The sequence below is a fragment of the Cervus elaphus genome, chromosome 30, assembly GCF_910594005.1.
Source record: "Cervus elaphus chromosome 30, mCerEla1.1, whole genome shotgun sequence".
NCBI lineage: Eukaryota > Metazoa > Chordata > Mammalia > Artiodactyla > Cervidae > Cervus > Cervus elaphus.
The window spans coordinates 29,973,464-29,992,237 of record NC_057844.1 but is presented as its reverse complement, the minus strand read 5'-3'; the positions used below and the strand labels follow the sequence as shown (position 1 = coordinate 29,992,237).

Sequence of the window (18,774 nt, the reverse complement as noted above, 5' to 3'; positions counted from 1 at the left end):
GAAATCAACCCTGAATATTCATTGGAAGGATGGATGCTGAAACTGAAGCTCCAATACTTTGGCCACCTGATGCAAAGAGCCTACTCATTGGAAAAGACCCCTGGGAAAAATAGAAGGCAGGAGGAGAAGGTGACGACAGAGGATGAGATGGTTGGATGGTATCACCAACTCGATGGACATGAGTCTGAGCAAGCTCTGGGAGATAATGGAGGATGGGGAAGCCTGAAGTGCTGCAGTTGCAGAGTTGGACATGACGAGTGACTGAACAGCAACACCAGTGTCTAGACGCAGACTATTTTTTTTTCTCATCTTACTTAGCATTCTTGGGCCTTTCTATAATAGAATTGTTAAGCAATTAAAAAAAATTCTCAGCCACTGTCTTTTCAACTATTTTCTCCTCCCCCCTGTTACTCTTTCTGGAACTTTAGACATATGCTAGAGGTTTGCACTTCTCTTTCATGTTCCCCATCTCTGTTTCTTGCTGAGCTACAGTTCAGATAATTTGGGGGGCTTCATCTTTTAGTTCCCTAGTTTTTATTCAGCTGTGTCTATGATAGGCTGCTTATCCTTACCATTAAAATGCTCATTTTCAGCTTATATTTTTCATGTCTTGTTGTTCTAGATATTTCTTTTTCAAATTTGCTTTCCTGTGTAATCTTTCAGAAATTTTGCTCATGTTTTAAAGCTTTTCTTTGTAAAAATATATGAAACAGTAGTTTTCTAATCTGTGTACTTGATCATTCCAATCCCTGGATTCTTCTGGGTGGGCCTGATTAAGCTGTGTCCGCTGGCTCTTGCTCTTCATCTCCTGTCTTTGTTCTACTTTCTGTGATTTTTCTGAGTGCTCTTGCTCCTGGGGACTTCACCTGTGACAGTCCACAAGTCCTGTTAAGGTTGTGGGCTCCTCAGTAAGGCTTTGCATTAGCTTTTGCCTACTTGCTAGAGATTCATACTGACTCAGGGCCACTCTGTTTAAGGTATTTTTGGACTATGTAGGTGACAGATTAGGGAGGCCTGGCTCTTGGCTACAAAATCTCAGGATAGCTGGAGATGAGTTTTCCCTATCTAGTGCCAAAGTCCCAGCTTCATGTGGGGGTTTGCTGTTAGACACCCCCACTTGGATGGGTCACGGGCTTTATTCTCTTTAACACATATCAGAACCTCAGCATGCCTAGAACCCAGCTGATACCTGCGAGGGAAAACGACCCTCAGGGACCTTCTCTCCCAGGTTCTCACTTTCCATTTTTGTCTTTGTAAGCTCCACGTTTTGTGCCAGTTTAGCAGTACATTAAAAAGCTTTTAAAGATATTTTATGTAGTATTTTTAGATAGTTTCAGCCCGTTGGTTATTCAGGGTGTGTATTACCATCCTGCAGGAAACCAGAGTCATGATGATCTTACGTTTTATCTGTCTCTGTGATGCTTTAGAATCCTTAAAATAGCTTCCCTGGAATTGCTTATGACAGTTTTGAAATGTTTTGGAGGTCGGAATATTGATTCTTTTTTAAAAGAATTAATTTATTGGCCGCACAGAGTCTCTGTTGCTGCTCAGCGGCTTTTCTCTGCTCTCTGCAGCGCAGGCTTCTTGTTGCGGGGGCCCCTCCTGTTGCAGAGCACAGGCTCTAGGCTTGCGGGCTTAGTAGTTGCAGCACACTGACTCGGCACTTGTGGTGTCCGGGCTTAGTTGCCTTGTGGCACGTGGGGTCTTCCTGGACCAGGGATTGAACTCCCGTCCCCTGCATTGGCAGGTGGATTCTTAACCACTGGACCACCAGGGAAGTCCCCCCTGGATATTGATTCTTAATTAACTGTTTATGGTTAATAAAAGATTTGATTGCTCCACATGGAATTATTGTCTTGGTGCGTGCTAAGTCACTTCAGTCATGTCTGACTCTTTGCGACCCCATGGACTGTAGCCCCGCCAGGCTTCCCTGTCCCTGGGATCCTCCAGGCAAGAATGCTGGAGTGGGTTGCCATGCCCGCCTCCAGGGGATCTTCCTGACCCAGGGATCAAACCCGTCTCTCACGTCTATCGCCTTGGCAGGCAGGTTCTGCACCACTAGCGCCACCTATTGGGAAGCCTGCGGAACGCTGCCGTGTAGATGTGGTTCAGTGTGATGTTCTCGGAGGAGGGGAGGTGTAGCTTTCCCTGGAGGCACGGCGCACCTCCGTGGACGGTGGTTGTTGGCTCTCATTCACGCCGGTTTCCTGTGTGACAGATCGCGCTCTACATCTGGGACGGAGGGGACGGACTCCCGCTCACGCCGGTGCCCGAGTTCTGTACAGACGGGGTGGGCTCCTCCTGCGCCACCTCCTTCCAGTCTTCCCTGCCGCTCTGTGTGAGTAACAGAAGGACAGCTTCCTGTGTGTCAAAGGGAAATATACATGCCGTGCGTGATGTTGCCCTAGCAGTTCACACACTGAACAAATACCGACACCTGCCACCTGCCCCGTGAGAACTGTATGTCACGTTTCTGGGGATGATAACCCCGTAAGGTGAGCACCACTGTTCCCCTATCGGACACACAAGAAGCGAGCGCCCCGGAGCTGCAGAGGCATGGCCCCCGAGTCAGTTCTTTGGTTGAAGGAATAGCACAGAGCTGCTGCAGTTCCTGGTCTGTTTCCTAGAAAGGCAATGTCAGACATTTCCAGTTGTTCCTAAGCCCTCTCCTGAAGCCCACCTCTACCCACCTCTCAGCCAGTGACCCCGCTCTGACCTCACCTGAGACTGTCCACAACTTTCAGAATGCATCTGCTCATGGTGGGTCCTCGGTCCAGTCCCCAGGATGAACCTGAAGACCACGGACTCAGCTGGGTGGTTAGCAGTCCTTCCTCATAAGGAAAAGCAGGTTCATTGCCTCACATGTTCTCCCTTATTTCCAAGTCACTGACACAGAAGTCTGGGTTGAATTTTCAAAGAGGAGTATGTGTATTCACACACACACACACTAACAGTGGGAGAGAATCTGTACTGTTGGCATAGTACTTGAGAGGGAAATGTCTTTCCAGACACTGTCATTGTGCTTGCTTGTTTCTTTAATGTTCTTCTGGAAAATCTGGAAGGGTTGACCTCCTAGTGCCTTGAGTGGCATGACGAAACTGCAGTTGCATGTCGCTGTAAACCAGCCCCAGATGATGCAGAATCAGGATTGAATGTCCCTAAAGCCCTGAGATGGTGATAAAGGGGGTCAGCCCCTGCCCTGGCCCCCTTTGTGAAGCACCCACAGCCTAGCGGGTGGATTGTCCACAAGCGCCTCTGTGACCCCTTCACTTGAGTGACCAGCCTGGGCTGGAGCCAGCTCAGGGCTCCAGGAACCCCCCAGATGTTTGACGTAATCCTGCCTTTGGCAGAGGACAGAGTACCGCTGTTGCCTAGACTTGCGTGGACCATTAAGGGCCATAAAAATACTGTAAACATCAAAGTGAGGCAAGGCTCCCTAAAGGGAGTCACTAAAACATCCTTCTACTTCTCTCTCCCTTTTAAAACAATTTTCACCAGCTAGAAAAAAGAAAGGGAAGGTAACCAACACATACTGGGCACCTGTGATGTTCGTAATAAATAGTCGTAATAAAAGCAGCTGTGCTGGTGGTTATCATCCCAATTTCCTGAATGAGCTGGAATTTATAGGACATTCATCCAGGTGATGCAGGGAGGATGGCACGGCTGGGATTCTGGTCTCCGTCTGGCTATGAGTGAGTGAAAGTCGCTCAAGTCATGTCTGACTCATTGCGACCCCGTGGACTACATGGTCCATGGAATTCTCCAGGCCAGAATCCTGGAGTGGGTAGCCTTTCCCTTCTCCAGGGGATCTTCCCAACCCAGGGATTGAACCTAGGTCTCCCACATTGCGGGCAGATTCTTTACCAGCTGAGCCACCAGGGAAGCCCAAGAATACTGGAGTGGGTAGCCTATCCCTTCTCCAGCGGATCTTCCCAACCCAGGAATCCAGCCAGGGTCTCCTGCATTGCAGGTGGATTCTTTACTAACTGAGCTATCAGGGATGACCACCCCACCCCACCCCTCTGGCTGAGCAAAGCATTTGTGGTCCTCGGAGATACAGTCGTCCCCTGAAACTTGATTCTGGAGACAAGTTTGATGTCCTTGACATTGATGAATTTGAACTCGAGAGCATGTGACAACTAATTTGGGTGTGCTGTTAAGATACATCGACTCACGTTATGCATTTTTTTTTTTTTAAAGGGAAATCCAGTGAAGAAGGAGGATATTTTTGTTGCAGTGAAAACATGCAAGAAGTTTCATGGTGATAGAAGTACGTTTTGGATTATTCATTTTTATTGAACTTTAAAAATCCACACTGCCTTTAAAAAAAAAAGGACAAATCAGATATGAGCTCAACTCAAGAAGGGGATAATGACAGATATATTATTGGAAGTGCAAGCACTTATATAATCAGTCTTCCTCCTTATAGCACTTCAGTCACCAAGATCAATTAGAAAAGACAATTTTGTGTTGCAACATGAGAGGCCGTGGCCCTTCTAAGGAGTGATCAGAGCAGTGTTTTAAATTGGAAATGGAAATGCTCAGCTGTGGCAATCTTGGAGACTGTAAGTGGATAATAATCCATTTTGCAAAAGAGTGTCCTGTTATGTCCAAGTGTGGACTCCGAGCTGTGAAGGGGATTTCTCAAGGTAACGGAATGTCAAAAAGAATGTCTTTCTCACGTTGTTCCTTCTTTTTATACTCATTTCACACTCACACATCATAACTTTTAAGTAAGGATGTGTATTTGCTCATGTGTAAATATACAGAGAAAAGTAAAAAATGTTTGTCTTACAAGCCATGGCTCCTTCTTAAGGAAATCCTGCACATAGATGTTTCTATTTAGTTTTTTGATGCCATTACAGAATTCTGCATTATGGTGATACTATTTTTTAAATAGCCTATCTTAAATATAAATACATAATTTATCTGTTTTTTCCACCTTACTTCAAACAGCACTTTTCTCAAATTGAGGATTAGACAGTCTTTTGCATTTTCTAATTTTAGCACATATTTTATTTTTTTTCCATGAAAAGACTCTCAGTTTTACCAAGAGTGTGATATTTATAGAGGAGAGATTTCTAAACCAGCTGTCATTTTTGTGGGATTGGAGCTAAGTGGGGAGTTCATTTATATAATTTATGTGATAATATGATATTTACAAATGATGCTTTAAAGAGGAACATATTTTACAGATAAAAGAATATTATAATTTGGAATTATGGCATTGTTTAAAACACTGACATCAATTCAGGTCTGGTTATAGTCAACACTATCTTAAAAGTAAGTTTGCTATAAACCTTCATGGTTACCTAAAATAGTCACAATAAATTCTAAGTCCTATTAAAATCAGTCTAAATAAATATATGCATTCATTATACAAGAAGTCCTAAAATACTATTAAAAATCAATATAGAACTTAAAATTTTCACTTATCATAAATTTAACCTAGGTTTAATATCCTTTTATTTTTTTACATAATCTGGAGGGACGATTTTTGATAAATACCTTTCATTAAAAAAGTGTCAAGAGAACTGAACTAGACTGCTTTCCTTTTTTTTTTTTAAACAGCAAGCAGAAGTGCTCAAATTGATTTATTTGATCTTGAAGCTGCCCTTGGAGTATATATCAGTGTTAGGAATGGGGATGGTGGTATATTCTCTTTTGAAACACATTTTTCAAGTTGGCAGTAAAGTGGTAAAATTAGGGATGGTCTCTGTTGTAGTTTTCATATTCTACAGAAATGAAAAAAGGAGTTAGCTAATTTTAATATGGTCATTCTGAATAATCTAGTTTACTGCTTGCTTATTTTGCATAAGGTTATGATAATCCTTTCAGATATTTATCAAATGCTTTTATATTTCAATTTTGAGTCAAAGATTTTATAAAAATTATAAAACCTTCCAAGTCTGTTAGGAGCATAAAGACCAAACCTCCCCAAACCAGATGTGCTGATTTACTGCTGTTAATTGGGTTTGGGGTCATTGAAGCCTGAGATCTAAAAGATATCTTGAGAACTTCGAAGTGGAGTTGCTGTGGCAGGCTGTCTTTAAACTTGGACCTGTTTGTTTGGAAAGATAGTATAAGGTGGCTGGATTTTAGGGACTCTGATGTCCATGTTGCCTGATGGATGTGAAGTCTACCAGACCAGGGGGCTCTGGCCCCTCTTTTGGAAACCTAGTTCTGCCACCAGTTGGTCAAGAGAATTACCCAGTAATCGTATTAGTTTCAGCCAACAATGCCACAGTAACTGCTTCTAATTGCTAATCCTTTTTTTATTTTAAACACATTTTCTGGTGTTTTTCACATTTTTTTTTTTTAAAGTAGCAGTTTATTTATTTATATTTGACTGTGCCAGGTCTTCGTCTCCAGGTGCGGGCTTTCTCTAGCTGCAGCGATCGGGGGCTGCTCTCTAGGTGCAGAGGCTTCTCACTGCAGTAGTTGGGGGCACAGGCTCTAGGGTGTGGGCTCAGTAGTTGCAGCACGTGGGCTCCAGAGCACCGGCTTCAGTAGTTGTGGTGCATGGGCTTAGCTGCCCCACGGCATGTGGAATCTTCCCGGACCAGGGATCGAACTCATGTCTCCTGCGTTAGCAGGTGGATTCTTAGCCACTGGACCACTAGGGAAGTCCCTTTCACCTGTATTCTGTCATCTGATTTCATGTTTACAGTTCCCTGTGATGTGGTAATTGTTGTTCACTTGATATCGCAGAGAAAGAAAGCTCACCCCGGGACGACACACTGGCCCAACTTCATGCAGAGTGAGCAGGGGAGCGGGCGCTCAGGCTTCTGGCTCCAAATGCCCAGTTCTTTCTGCCACAGCAGAGCTGTGCTGTCAGCTCTGTGTGTGTGTGTGTGTGTCTGTGTTTGTGTGTGTGTGTGTGTGTGCGCGCGCGCGCGCGCGTGCGCACACATGCGTGCTCAGTCACGGTCGTATCTGACTCTCTGCGACCCTGTGGACCCCATGGGATTTCCCAGGCAAGAATACTGGAGTGGGTTGCCATTTCCTCCTCCAGGGGATCTTTCCTGACCCAAGGATTGAATCCACATCTGCATTGGCAGGTGGATTCTTTACCACTGTGCCACCTGGGAAATTTTTTGGATGTGTTCGGAACATAACGCTTGATAAATAGTATTTGATAGCTGTGTTGCTTCTCTGCTGTGCTCAAGGTCAGATCTGACTTGGCTAGAAGCAGTGACAGGAGGCTTTTTACTTTCAATAGTAGTGAGGACGGCCAGGACTTCAAGTCCACAGATGAGCTGAAACACACGTGGAGCTGGGGAGTCAGATGGCCCCTGTCTTCGCATATTACTGCGTTCTGTTCAAGCAAGACGCACGGACTTGGGGGCTCTGTTTTTCTTTCTGTACGCACTCTGGTAGAAACACTTGAAGTTCCAGGAACCAGACAACAGTGAAGCAAGAAATAAGCACAGTCAAGGCTGTGCTTGTCTCTGAGCAGTTGAGAGCCGACTGCACTGTCAGTGACTTCCCTGGACTTCACTGTGTATGCCCTGGGTTCTGACTGGAGTGGACACTCGTCATGCCCCAGTCCTGGCTCCTCCAGGGGTGAGGATGTGAGGGGTAGAACAGTCTGGCCAAGGCTGTGGTCAAGGTGAGGGAACGTACACACTGAACTCATTTTTCATACTCTTTTGGAAGAATTGATAATACAGCCACACTTCAAAATTAGAAAAAATTATTTTACATCTTACACTTTTTTTTTTTTGCCTAACAGTAAAGCAGACCTTTACATAACTACTTGTGTCTTGATTCTGATTTAGATGAATTAAAGCATCTTAGGACACAGTTAGCAAAAATACACTCTGTCTCTTGGCTTAAGAAAGCAGTACATGTCGACAGCATCAAACAAGCATGGTTTGCTGAGATGCAAGTGGTTGGTAGGGTTTTAAAGAAACTTTGGAGGTATTATATAAAGCAATGAACCATAGCATGTGAGGTTAGGTTTAAGCAAGGAAAAGCTCTCTGGAGTTAATAAAGCAGTTTCATTACTTCCTCTTGGGTTACGTGTTTTTCCTCATGTGATGTGCACTGTCAACAAAATGTTAAAGGTTTTCTGTGTGTCCTTCAGCCATGGGCATCCTGTGTGGGTCCCACATACGTCATGGTAGCCCCTGTTTCTGTTTGTCAGCTGGTTGTGAGGTGTTCCCCCTCCTGCTGTCTCCCTCTAAGTAGAGAGGTTAAAATGCCATTTGCTCAGCCTTTAGTTCCTTATCACAGCCCCCTGAGCTCCTAAAATAAACACTTGACACCTTTCAGCTTAAAAAAAAAAAAAACTGGTAACTTGACTATACTGATCTTCTCCAGATGTGAACACACTGATGCTAAAGAGTGTGTTCCCTCTGGTTGGAGAAGTTTATTGAAAACAGGAGGTTGAATCAAACTACAACCAGCCAACTGGCAGGCCATATCCTGTGTTAGATGAAGTGAGTGAATTAATTATTGTTTTAAGTTAATTTTTATTGGAGTTTAGTTGCTCTACAACTTGTGTTCCCACTTTACAGTTGTGTTCCCACTGAATAGCAAAGTGAATCAGCTATATGTATACACATAGCCCCTCTTCATGGGTTTCCCTACTGTTCAGGTCATCACAGAGCATTGAGTAGAGTTCCCTGTGCTATACGGTTCGTTCTCCTTCAGTTCAGTTCAGTTCAGTCACTCAGTCGTGTCCAACTCTTGGCAACCCCATGAACCACAGCACGCCAGGCTTCCCTGTCCATCACCAACTCCCAGAGTCCACCCAAACCCATGTCCATTGTGTCGGTGATGACATCCAACCATCTCATCCTCTGTCGTCCCCTTCTCTTCCTGCCCTCAATCTTTCCCAGCATCAGGGTATTTTCAAATGAGGCAGCTCTTCTCATCAAGTGGCCAAAGGATTGGGGTTTCAGCTTCAACATCAGTCCTTCCAATGAACACCCAAGACTAATGCCCTTTAGGATGGACTGGTTTGATCTCCTTGCAGTCCAAGGGACTCTCAAGAGTCTTCTCCAACACCACATTTCAAAAGCATCAATTCTTCTGTGCTCAGCTTTCCTTATAGTCCAACTCTTACATCCATACATGACTACTGGAAATACCATAGCTTTGACTAGATGGACCTTTGTCAGCAAAGTAATGTCTCTGCTTTTTAATATGCTCTCTGGGTTGGTCATAACTTTGCTTCCAAAGGGTAAGTGTCTTTTAATTTCATGGCTGCAGTCACCATCTGCAGTCATTTTGGAGCCCAGAAAAATAAAGTCAGCCACTGTTCCCACTATTTCCTCATCTATTTGCCATGAAGTGATGGGACTGGATGCCATGGTCTTAGTTTGCTGAATGTTGAACTTTAAGCCAACTTTTTCACTCTCCTCTTTCACTTTCATCAAGAGGCTCTTTATTTCTTCTTCACTTTCTGCCATAAGGGTGGTGTCATCTGCGTATCTGAGGTTATTGATATTTCTCCCGGCAATCTTGATTCCAGCTTGTGCTTCTTCTAGCCCAGTGTTTTTCATGATGTACTCTGCATATAAGTTAAATAAGCAGGGTGACAATATACAGCCTTGACGTATTCCTTTTCCTATTTGGAACTAGTCTATTGGTCCATGTCCAGTTCTAACTGTTCCTTCCAGACCTGCATACAGGTTTCTCAAGAGGCAGGTCAGGTGGTCTGGTATTCCCATCTCTTTCAGAATTTTCCACAGTTTATTGTGATCCACACAGTCAAAGGCTTTGGCATAGTCAATAAAGCAGAAATAGATGTTTTTCTGGAACTCTATTGCTTTTTTGATGATCCAGCAGGTGTTGGCAATTTGATCTCTGGTTCCTCTGCCTTTTCTAGAACCAGCTTGAACATCTGGAAGTTCATGGTTCACATATTGCTGAAGCTTGGCTTGGAGAATTTTGAGCAGTACTTTACTAGCATGTGAGATGAGTGGAATTGTGCAGTAGTTTGAGCATTCTTTGGCATTGCCTTTCTTTGGGATTGGAATGAAAACTGACCTTTTCCAGTCCTGTGGCCACTGCTGAGTTTTCCAAATTTGCTGCCATATTGAGTGCAGCACTTTCAAAGCATCATCTTTCAGGATTTGAAATAGCTCAACTGGAATTCCATCACCTCCACTAGCTTTGTTCGTAGTGATGCTTTCTAAGGCCCACTTGACTTCACATTCTGGGATGTCTGGCTCTAGATGGGTGATCACACCATCAAGATTATCTGGGTTGTGAAGATCTTTTTTGTACAGTTCTTCTGTGTATTCTTGCCACCTCTTTTTAATATCTTCTGCTTCTGTTAGGTCCCTACTATTTCTGTCCTTTTTTGAGCCCATCTTTGCATGAAATGTTCCCTTGGCATCTCTAATTTTCTTAAAGAGATCTCTAGTCTTTCCCATTCTATTGTTTTCCGCTATTTCTTTGCATTGATCCCTGGGGAAGGCTCTCTTATCTCTCCTTGCTGTTCTTTGGAACTCTGCATTCAAATGGTATATCTTTCCTTTTCTCCTTTGCTTTTCGCTTCTCTTCTTTTCACAGTTATTTTGTAAGACCTCCTCAGACAGCCATTTTGCTTTTCTTTTTCTTGGGGATGGTCTTGATTCCTGTCTCCTGTACAGTGTCACGAACCTCTGTCCATAGCTTATCAGGCATTCTGTCTATCAGATCTAGTCCCTTAAATATATTTCTCACTTCCACTGTATAGTCATAAGGGATTTGATTTAGGTCATACCTGAATGGTCTAGTGGTTTTCCCTACTTTCTTCAATTTAAGTCTGAATTTGGCAATAAGGAGTTCATGATCTGAGCCACAGTCAGCTCCCAGTCTTGTTTTTGCTGACTGTATAGAGCTTCTCCATCTTTGGCTGCAAAGAATATAATCAGTCTGATTTTGGTGTTGAGCATCTGGTGATGTCCATGTGTAGTCTCCTCTTGTGTTGTTGGAAGAGGGTGTTTGCTATGACCAGAGTGTTCTCTTGGCAGGTTCTCCTTAGGTATCCATTTTATGCAGTGTCAATAGTGCATATGTGTCGATCCCAATTTCCCAATTCTTCCCACTCACGGACTGTTACTCAGCCATAAGAAGGAATGAAATTAGGTCATTGTAGAGATGTGGCTGAACCCTAGAGACTGTCGTAAAGAGTGAAGCAAGTCAGGAAGAGAGACGTATTCTGTATTAATGCATATATGTGGAATCTAGGAAAACTGTACTGATGATCTCATTCACAAGGCAGAAGTAGAGACATGACATAGAGAACAAACGCCCGGAGTGGCTTAATTCCTGATGAAAGTTCAGTTCTCTCCCAGCTGCCGTGCAGGTGAAGACGGGGGGCCAGAGTGCCCTGGCACTACTGTGTCAGATAGCCTTTCCATCTTACAGACACCCCATCCCCAAACCAGGGATCAGAGCACAGCCTTGGTGTTGTCGCTAAGCCTCTCAAGAGACGAGAAACCAGGGCTTTCCTATGCTCACTGACCTTTACAGTGAGACAGAAGGGCCATTTGTCAGTTGGAAAACGGCAGATTCCTTAAATAAGAACAGTCATGCCCATCAGGTTGTGTGGTAGATTTTGCTCAAGGGTCAGTTCCTTTTCGTTTGTAATCAGAGTTTTGCACGTCAGCCTGTCGGGAGTAGAAGGGACTTCTCTGCATCTCCTCCTTCTCAGTGGTGCAGCCACGTGGAAGATGTATGCCATCTGAGTGGATTTTTTTTTTTTTAAATAGTACAGTTCTTTTTACTTTATCCTAATTTTAAGTTATCTGTGGCAAACATTCTTGAAAGAGACATTCACTATTGTTTTATTACGTGGGAGGGAGTATGCTTCTCTGTATTGAAAATGAAATAGTAGACCACGTAACTAAATTGAAATATTTTCTCCAAGTTTAATATCTTTAGGAATAGAGTGTCTTAATATAATATGAAATATAAATAATAGAAAGAATTCAGTTATTCACTATTCAAACAGTGGTGATAAAACAGACCAAAATTTCTAAAGTTTTAAGCAGTTTTGCATCAACTCTGGTTTAAAATAGTCTTCATCTGCTGTTGTAGAAGACTTCACCTTGACTTCAGTTCTTTGCACAGGCATTACCGTGATGAGGATTGGATAGGTGATAACACTGTTCACTGTTGGATGCTTTTGGGCTTCGAGACTCAGAACACGTTGCTGTGTTGAAATGGTCGGTCCGTTTTAAAATGATTGGCTATGGTGGTACTGGTTTCCCAGGTGGCGCTAGTGGTAAAGAACTTGCTTGCCAATGCAGGAGATTTAAGAGATGCAGATTTGATCCCTGGGTCGGGAAGATCCCCTGGAGGAGGAAATGGCAACCCACTCCAGTATTCTTGCCTGGAGAATCCCATGGATGGAGGACCCTGATGGGCTATAGTCCATGGGGTTCACAAAGAGTTAGACATGACTGAAGCAGCTTAGCGTGGTCTTGTACAAAGGCTGAATCACTGATAGAGGTAAAACTCCTTCCTTTAAACCAGTTCCAGAAGGAGCCCTCAGCCTTTTGGAATCCCCACAGCACCCAGTCTTCAGTCAGCTATTCACTGAGCACTTACTGTGTCTCAGGTCGTGTGGGGTCCTGGGCTCTGAGAAATTCTTACCTCTGGTAACATTTCTGTCTCACCTGTTTCAAACCAAAACAGGAAACAGGTAGGTTAGGTGTGTTGTTCAGTCACTCAGTCGTGTCTGATTCTTTGCGACTCCATGGACTGTAGCCCACCAGGCTCCTCTGTCCATGGGATTCTCCAGGCAAGAATACTGGAGTGGGTAGCTGTTCCCTTCTCCAGAGGATCTTCCCGACCCAGGGATTGAACCCTGGTCTCCTGCACTGCAGGCAGATTCTTTACCATTGAGCCACCAGGGCAGCCTGTCTTGTCTGGATAAGTCCTGCTTATTATGCGCAAAGCCAAGGGCCACCACAAGGCCAAGCTTGAGTTTTCTTGTGCTGGAATTTGGATAGAATAAGAATTTTTCCTTCTTTTTTCTTTTATTCTCCCTTAGCAACCTTATCTATTATTATTACTATTTCAAAATTATTTATTTTTAATTGGAGGATAATTTACAGTGTTGTGTTGGTTTCTGACATACATCTGCATGAACCAGCCATGTCCCCTCCATCCTGAGCCTCGCTGCCACCTCCCACCTCATCCCACCCCTCCAGGTCGTCACAGAGCACCAGGCTGAGCTCCTGTGTCATAGAGCAACTTCCCATTCGCTATCTGTTTTACTTACGGTAATGTGTATGTTTCAGCACTGCCCTTTCAATGCCTTCCACCCTCTCCTGCCCCCAACCTTATCATTTACAGATCTTTGTCCATTCTGGCATGGAGAAATCTTTATATCTGCCTTTTTTTATGATGGCAGAAAAATTGTATTTTAATATATAAAATATTATTTATTGGCTTAAAATAGGTAATTTGGAGGTTACCATAGCAAATGTCCAGAATTCATAAGTCTCTTCTTTTTTAAGAGCTGGTAAATAGTGGACTATGGAATGGTGTACTTTTGTATTTTCTGTATAGGGGCTATCTAAGTTTGTCTCCCAATTTGCTGACTAGCATAGCTAGACACTTTGACATCGTGTGGGTAGTTTTTGCATATCATTTATTTTTATTTAGGTTGGGGGGAAAAATGATTTAATAAAGGTTCAAAATATTGACCTGAAGATTTGGTTCATCAGAGTTGAGATTCTTAAATCAACAGTATAAGATCTAGTTTTTTTATATTGATCTTTTCTATTAAAACAACAGTGGAATCCCTTTAAAATTGAGATGCACAGGTAGTAACTTAAAAAAAAATTATAGAAGAAAGTAATTACTGAGATAGTTGGTCAAGTGAATTAGTATCAAATCGTGGTCAAGCTGATTTCTCTGTATTGGGTGTGGAGTCACAGCTACCTTTGGGCATCTCACCCTAAAATACAGAAAATCAGCCAAGTTTTCTGCTATTTGTGTTTATTAAAATAATTTATCTGTTCATGATACAGTTTTAGAATCTGCAGTGGTTTTCAATTTTATTTCTTTCTACACTTTCCAAAAGTGCAACACAATACTATCAGCCATCACATGTAGTGATTTTTTAAAATTAATTTATTTTATTTGGAGGCTAATTACTTTATAATATTGTGGTGGTCTTTGCCGTACATTGACATGAATCAGCCACTGGTGTAGATGTACTGATTCTTAATGGCAGGGTCATGTCCTTTATAGGGTTAGGTGGTCCTGTTGGCATCTTTGGGTGGAGTTTGAAAAGGTTCCCCCTCCACTGTGAGGGAGGCAAGTATACATCTCAGCTAGAACCACACAGAATATTACAGCCCTTAGAAGTAATTTTATCCCCACACCCCTAAAAAGCATCTAAAACTCCAGTTGTGAATTTTAAATAAAGCAGCCTGGGAAAAGAGAAAAATTAGTTAAAATTAACTTCTACACAGCAGTCTAATCCGACTAGACAATGTATTTTTCTGCGGAAGCAGTGTGTTTATCACCAGCAATGAGGAGGGCCTGTGCTGTTGGCGTTTCTCAGGGTGGGAAGGGAGCTCTAAGCCTTGGAACACCTGGAGAAGAACATGTGCTGGTTCCCTTCCTTTTTGGGAGGTCATCCCGTCATGCTGGGATTCCAGCTTCTTGGGTGACTGTGCCAGTGATGGTCCCCTCTCTCGTTTTTTCAGTCCCCATCGTGAAGCAGACTTGGGCGGGGCAGGCAGGTCACCTCGAATACTACAGTGATTACGCAGACAGCTCCATTCCGACGGTGGATCTGGGGATTCCTAACACAGATAGAGGTGAGTCCTCAGTCCCGACTGATCCTCTTACTCAGAGTGTCCATTCTGTAAATATAGTAGCTTAGGATAAAAATAAAGCATTTTATAAATACTTTAATTTTTCCCTTGTGTAACTTTCTTTCCTGCCTCCTCACATCTTTATCCATGGATGTGGACCGATTCTTGCAGTTTAAGCACTGCTTTTAGTATTAACAAAGGCTGTAAGTTTTTGGCTGGTCATACATAAGTGGCTGACACGCATGACGAATATGCATAGGACAGGTACGGCAGAGTGTAACAGCAGGTCTTTTGCGCCTTCATGACTCACTGTGGCCACAATGGGGTACCTGTATCTCAGTCCCGTCCCACTGTTTGCGACCCCGTGGATTGTAGCCATCCAGGCTCCTCTGTCCCTGGGATTCTCAAGGCAAGATTACCGGAGTGGGTTGCCATTCCCTTCTCCAGGGGATCTTCCCGACTCAGGGATCAAACCTAGGTTTCCTGCATTGCAGATGATTCTTTACCATCTGAGCCAGCAGGGAAGTCCCCCTCCCAGAGTTAATTTTTCATATTCCCATGCAAAGTGTCTCTTCATTTAATTTTAGCTATTTATTCAGCCAGTATTATTATCCGACTGTGGTGTGCTGGCCCCTGCTAGACAGTGAGGGAAACAGGAATGAAGCTGATGGTTCCCATCTTCCAGAAGCTTATGGTCTGTTACGGTCCAGGATGCATTTCGTTTGTACTTCTGAGGAGCACTTAACCACATTCTGCATGGGACATATGTAGTATAAGCTCATATAGGTATATATAATATATAAGTAAATTGTTGAAGTACACCTGTTTTTCTCTTCAGATTGCAGGCTTTCTAATTCAAAACATTTTTTATTTCAAAAAATTGGAAGTATAAATTTGGCCACCTCACCTTCAGATGCTCTTTATTCATCTTAATTTTTATCCGTTGTTCCTGCCACATTTTTCTTTAGTTTTCTGGTTCCGCCCAAACCTTTTTATGAAAAAAAGAGTAGTAAGTTGATGATCTTGTTGTATAGAGTAATTTATCTTGATTATTTTATGATACTGTCACTCATAATGCCTTGACTGATAAAGTAGAGTAGAATCAGATACGCCATCCTGTATTATTGATTATTCTGACAAGATTAGTATATATATATCACAAAGTCTGTCTGTTGTTGTCTGTTTTGGAAAAATGATTTCAGATCATTTTTGAATTTTCTTTTTGAATTTTGAATGATTTTGAATTTTCTTTATCTTGCTTTTTAGACTCTAAATTGACTCTAATACTCATATGTTGATGCATTCTTGATTTGTTTTATTTTCAGTCTGACCTTATTGTTCTTATATTTATATTCTACCTTATCCAAAAGGAATTTGAGATGGCTTTCAAAAATATATACCATAAATAAATGTATTATGGTAACCATAGTAAAATGGTTAAAAATACCAAAGTGATCAAGACTAAGAAAAGTAAAGGTTAAATTGAGTGCTTTGTTCTCTACTGTGTCACTTAATACTTTGTTGAATTGAGGGGTTTATTCTTATTTATTGACTTTCATTCTCTTCCCAAGCATTTATTGCTGTCCTGGCCTGAGCATTTTCCATTAAAGGTTTGCTATCTGTTGGCATCTAAGGGACTGTGCCTCTGAGGCATTGTATCTTTAGTGTACATCCTAGAACTGGCCACCATGTCTGCATATTAGAAACGTAATAGCAAATATTTACAAAATAAATAATTGACAGTATAATATTGTATCTTGCACCATTGTTTCCCTAAGGTTGTGATGCCTGAGGTTCTAATATTTCTTTCAGAATAAGGAGGTCTAAGGAAAGAAGCCAGGCTCCTGTAATTTCTGCAAGATTTAACAAATTTCTTATGTGTCTGAAGTTAACTATAGTGTTTCCTGTACCTGACTTTGTGTAATTCCCCTCACCTCTCTAGGTCTTCAGTCCCTCGTGTATGAAATGAATGACTGACTTCATGATTTTTATCGTTCCCCCTGGTTCACTAAGTCCATGGAAATTAGAAAAGGCTGATTTTCAAATTCTTAAGTGCATACCAGTGTTTAAACTTTGACTCACAATGTTTTAAGGAAAGTAATACATTGTAAGTTTTCTTCTCACCTTTCCTAGGTCATTGTGGAAAGACATTTGCCATTTTGGAAAGATTTCTAAATCACACCCATGACAAAATACCATGGTTGGTCATTGTGGATGATGACACATTAATAAGGTAAGGGGTCCCCTTGTCCTCAGGTGGCTTTAAATTCTGCATTTTTTTACATTCAGAAACTAGAATAGGTACTTCTGCTGCTGGCCAGCTTGTAGAAACAGGACCTGGATTTTACCCTCACATCTGAAACAACCCCCCCTCCAAAGGACACAGTATCTGAAATGAGTTATTTTTAAAACACGGACGGTAGACAATACAGTATAATATGTATAATAATTCAAACCTAAAATAATTTTAATGTTGAAATCAAACATCAGTCATATCACTAAGTGTGAGTAGGTTTAACTTACCTAGTAAAAGAACAAACTTTTCAAAGTGCTTCATGAAACAAACCCCAAATCTATGCTTTATATGAAAGACACATAAACATAGTCATTCAAAAAGTCTAATGATAAAGGGGTGGGTAAGGTTTGCCAAGCCAGTGGGAACAATAAAAATAAAAAATTCAATTCCCAACTCAAGCTAGGAAAAGAACCACAAAGTCAACCCAGATAAACAAGGAAGAAAATAATAATAAAGATACATGCAGAAATAATGAGGTAGAGGTCAAAAAAGCAGAGGATCAAACTAAAGAGCCAAAATTTTGGTTCCTTGAAAAAAAAAATCAACAAATTGTATCAGGTGATTTCCAGTAGATACCATTACGTGGAAAAAGCCAAGTGCATAAGAATGTATTTTGTTTGCTTCCCTGTAAGAAAGAAAGGGAAATAAAACATACCATGTGGACTTAGCTATTCAAAAAAAAAGTGGGCAGATAAACTGGAAATCCATGCAGTAGTTCCCACAGAGGGGTGGGTGGGAGCGTGGGGTAGATGGAGTCAGGGTATGTGTGCCCCTTTTCTGTCTCTTTGTTTAGTTTTGACTTTGGGAAGTGTGCTCATATTTTACCTATTGAAAAATAAAATGAATCTATAAGGACGGAAAAAATCAATAAGGATGAGGAGAAAGCTGAAACAAACCAACTGTATTTCAGATGAAAACATAATCACACTGAAGGGAAAATATAAAGCAAATACTGCTGAAGATGGGTTTTAGAGACACACCTTCAGGGGTAGAGGAGTGGGGATGCCAAACAACTCCTGAGATTTCAGTCGGTCTGGTTTTTGTTATGAAGGAACTCTGAAGGTACATTAGGTAGGTTGTAGGACTGAGAAGATGGCTAAGTGGTAATATGTTGGTTGGGAGCCACGGTTCTAGTTCTTCACACAAAAGAAGACCAGATGCAAAGATCCCCAGTAGCACTGAGCAACTAATGAACAGAACTAATACTGCAACTTGCCTACTAAAAGGAACCAGGCCTTCTCAGAGAAATAGCTGATTTTAAGGTTGAGGCAAGGAAGATATAGGAAGACATTTTAACTTTTTTTTTCTTATGCCAGAGAGTGAGGAAGTGCTTAGGAAAAAAAGAACAGAAAGAAAAGTGTGTGTTAAGAGGAAACAGGAGCAAGCTTGAAGAGGTTCCCATTGGTGGAATCTGGGACAAGAGCATCAGTGTCATTGAGGACGGTAATGGATTATGAACCATGACAATTAGGAGGCAGTAAGTTTGTGCTTATAATAAAAAAGTAATGAGGCAGATTCAGCTCCATAACAAAATACCAAATAGAAACAAAATAATTTATGTTAAACAAATTTATTTCTCATTTTGGAGGATGGGAAATCCAAGATCAAGGTGCTGGCGAGGCAGGTTTCTAAGGCTCTTCTCTTGGTTTGAGGGTGGCTGCTGGCCTGGCGTGTGCTCGCGGGACCTCTTCTTTGTCTGCC

At 42.1% G+C, this 18,774-nt stretch overlaps 1 protein-coding gene across 3 annotated transcripts in view; it reads left to right on the top strand.

The window, feature by feature from the left end:
- B3GLCT (beta 3-glucosyltransferase) overlaps positions 1-18,774 on the top strand; it is a 113,532-nt gene that overhangs the window by 75,516 nt on the left and 19,242 nt on the right. For all 3 annotated transcript variants that reach the window (XM_043891758.1, XM_043891756.1, XM_043891757.1), the window contains 4 exons: positions 2,219-2,338; positions 4,201-4,270; positions 14,667-14,780; positions 16,911-17,010. In XM_043891758.1, coding sequence (XP_043747693.1) covers positions 2,219-2,338; positions 4,201-4,270; positions 14,667-14,780; positions 16,911-17,010 — 404 coding nt within the window. The remainder of the gene's footprint in view (positions 1-2,218; positions 2,339-4,200; positions 4,271-14,666; positions 14,781-16,910; positions 17,011-18,774) is intronic.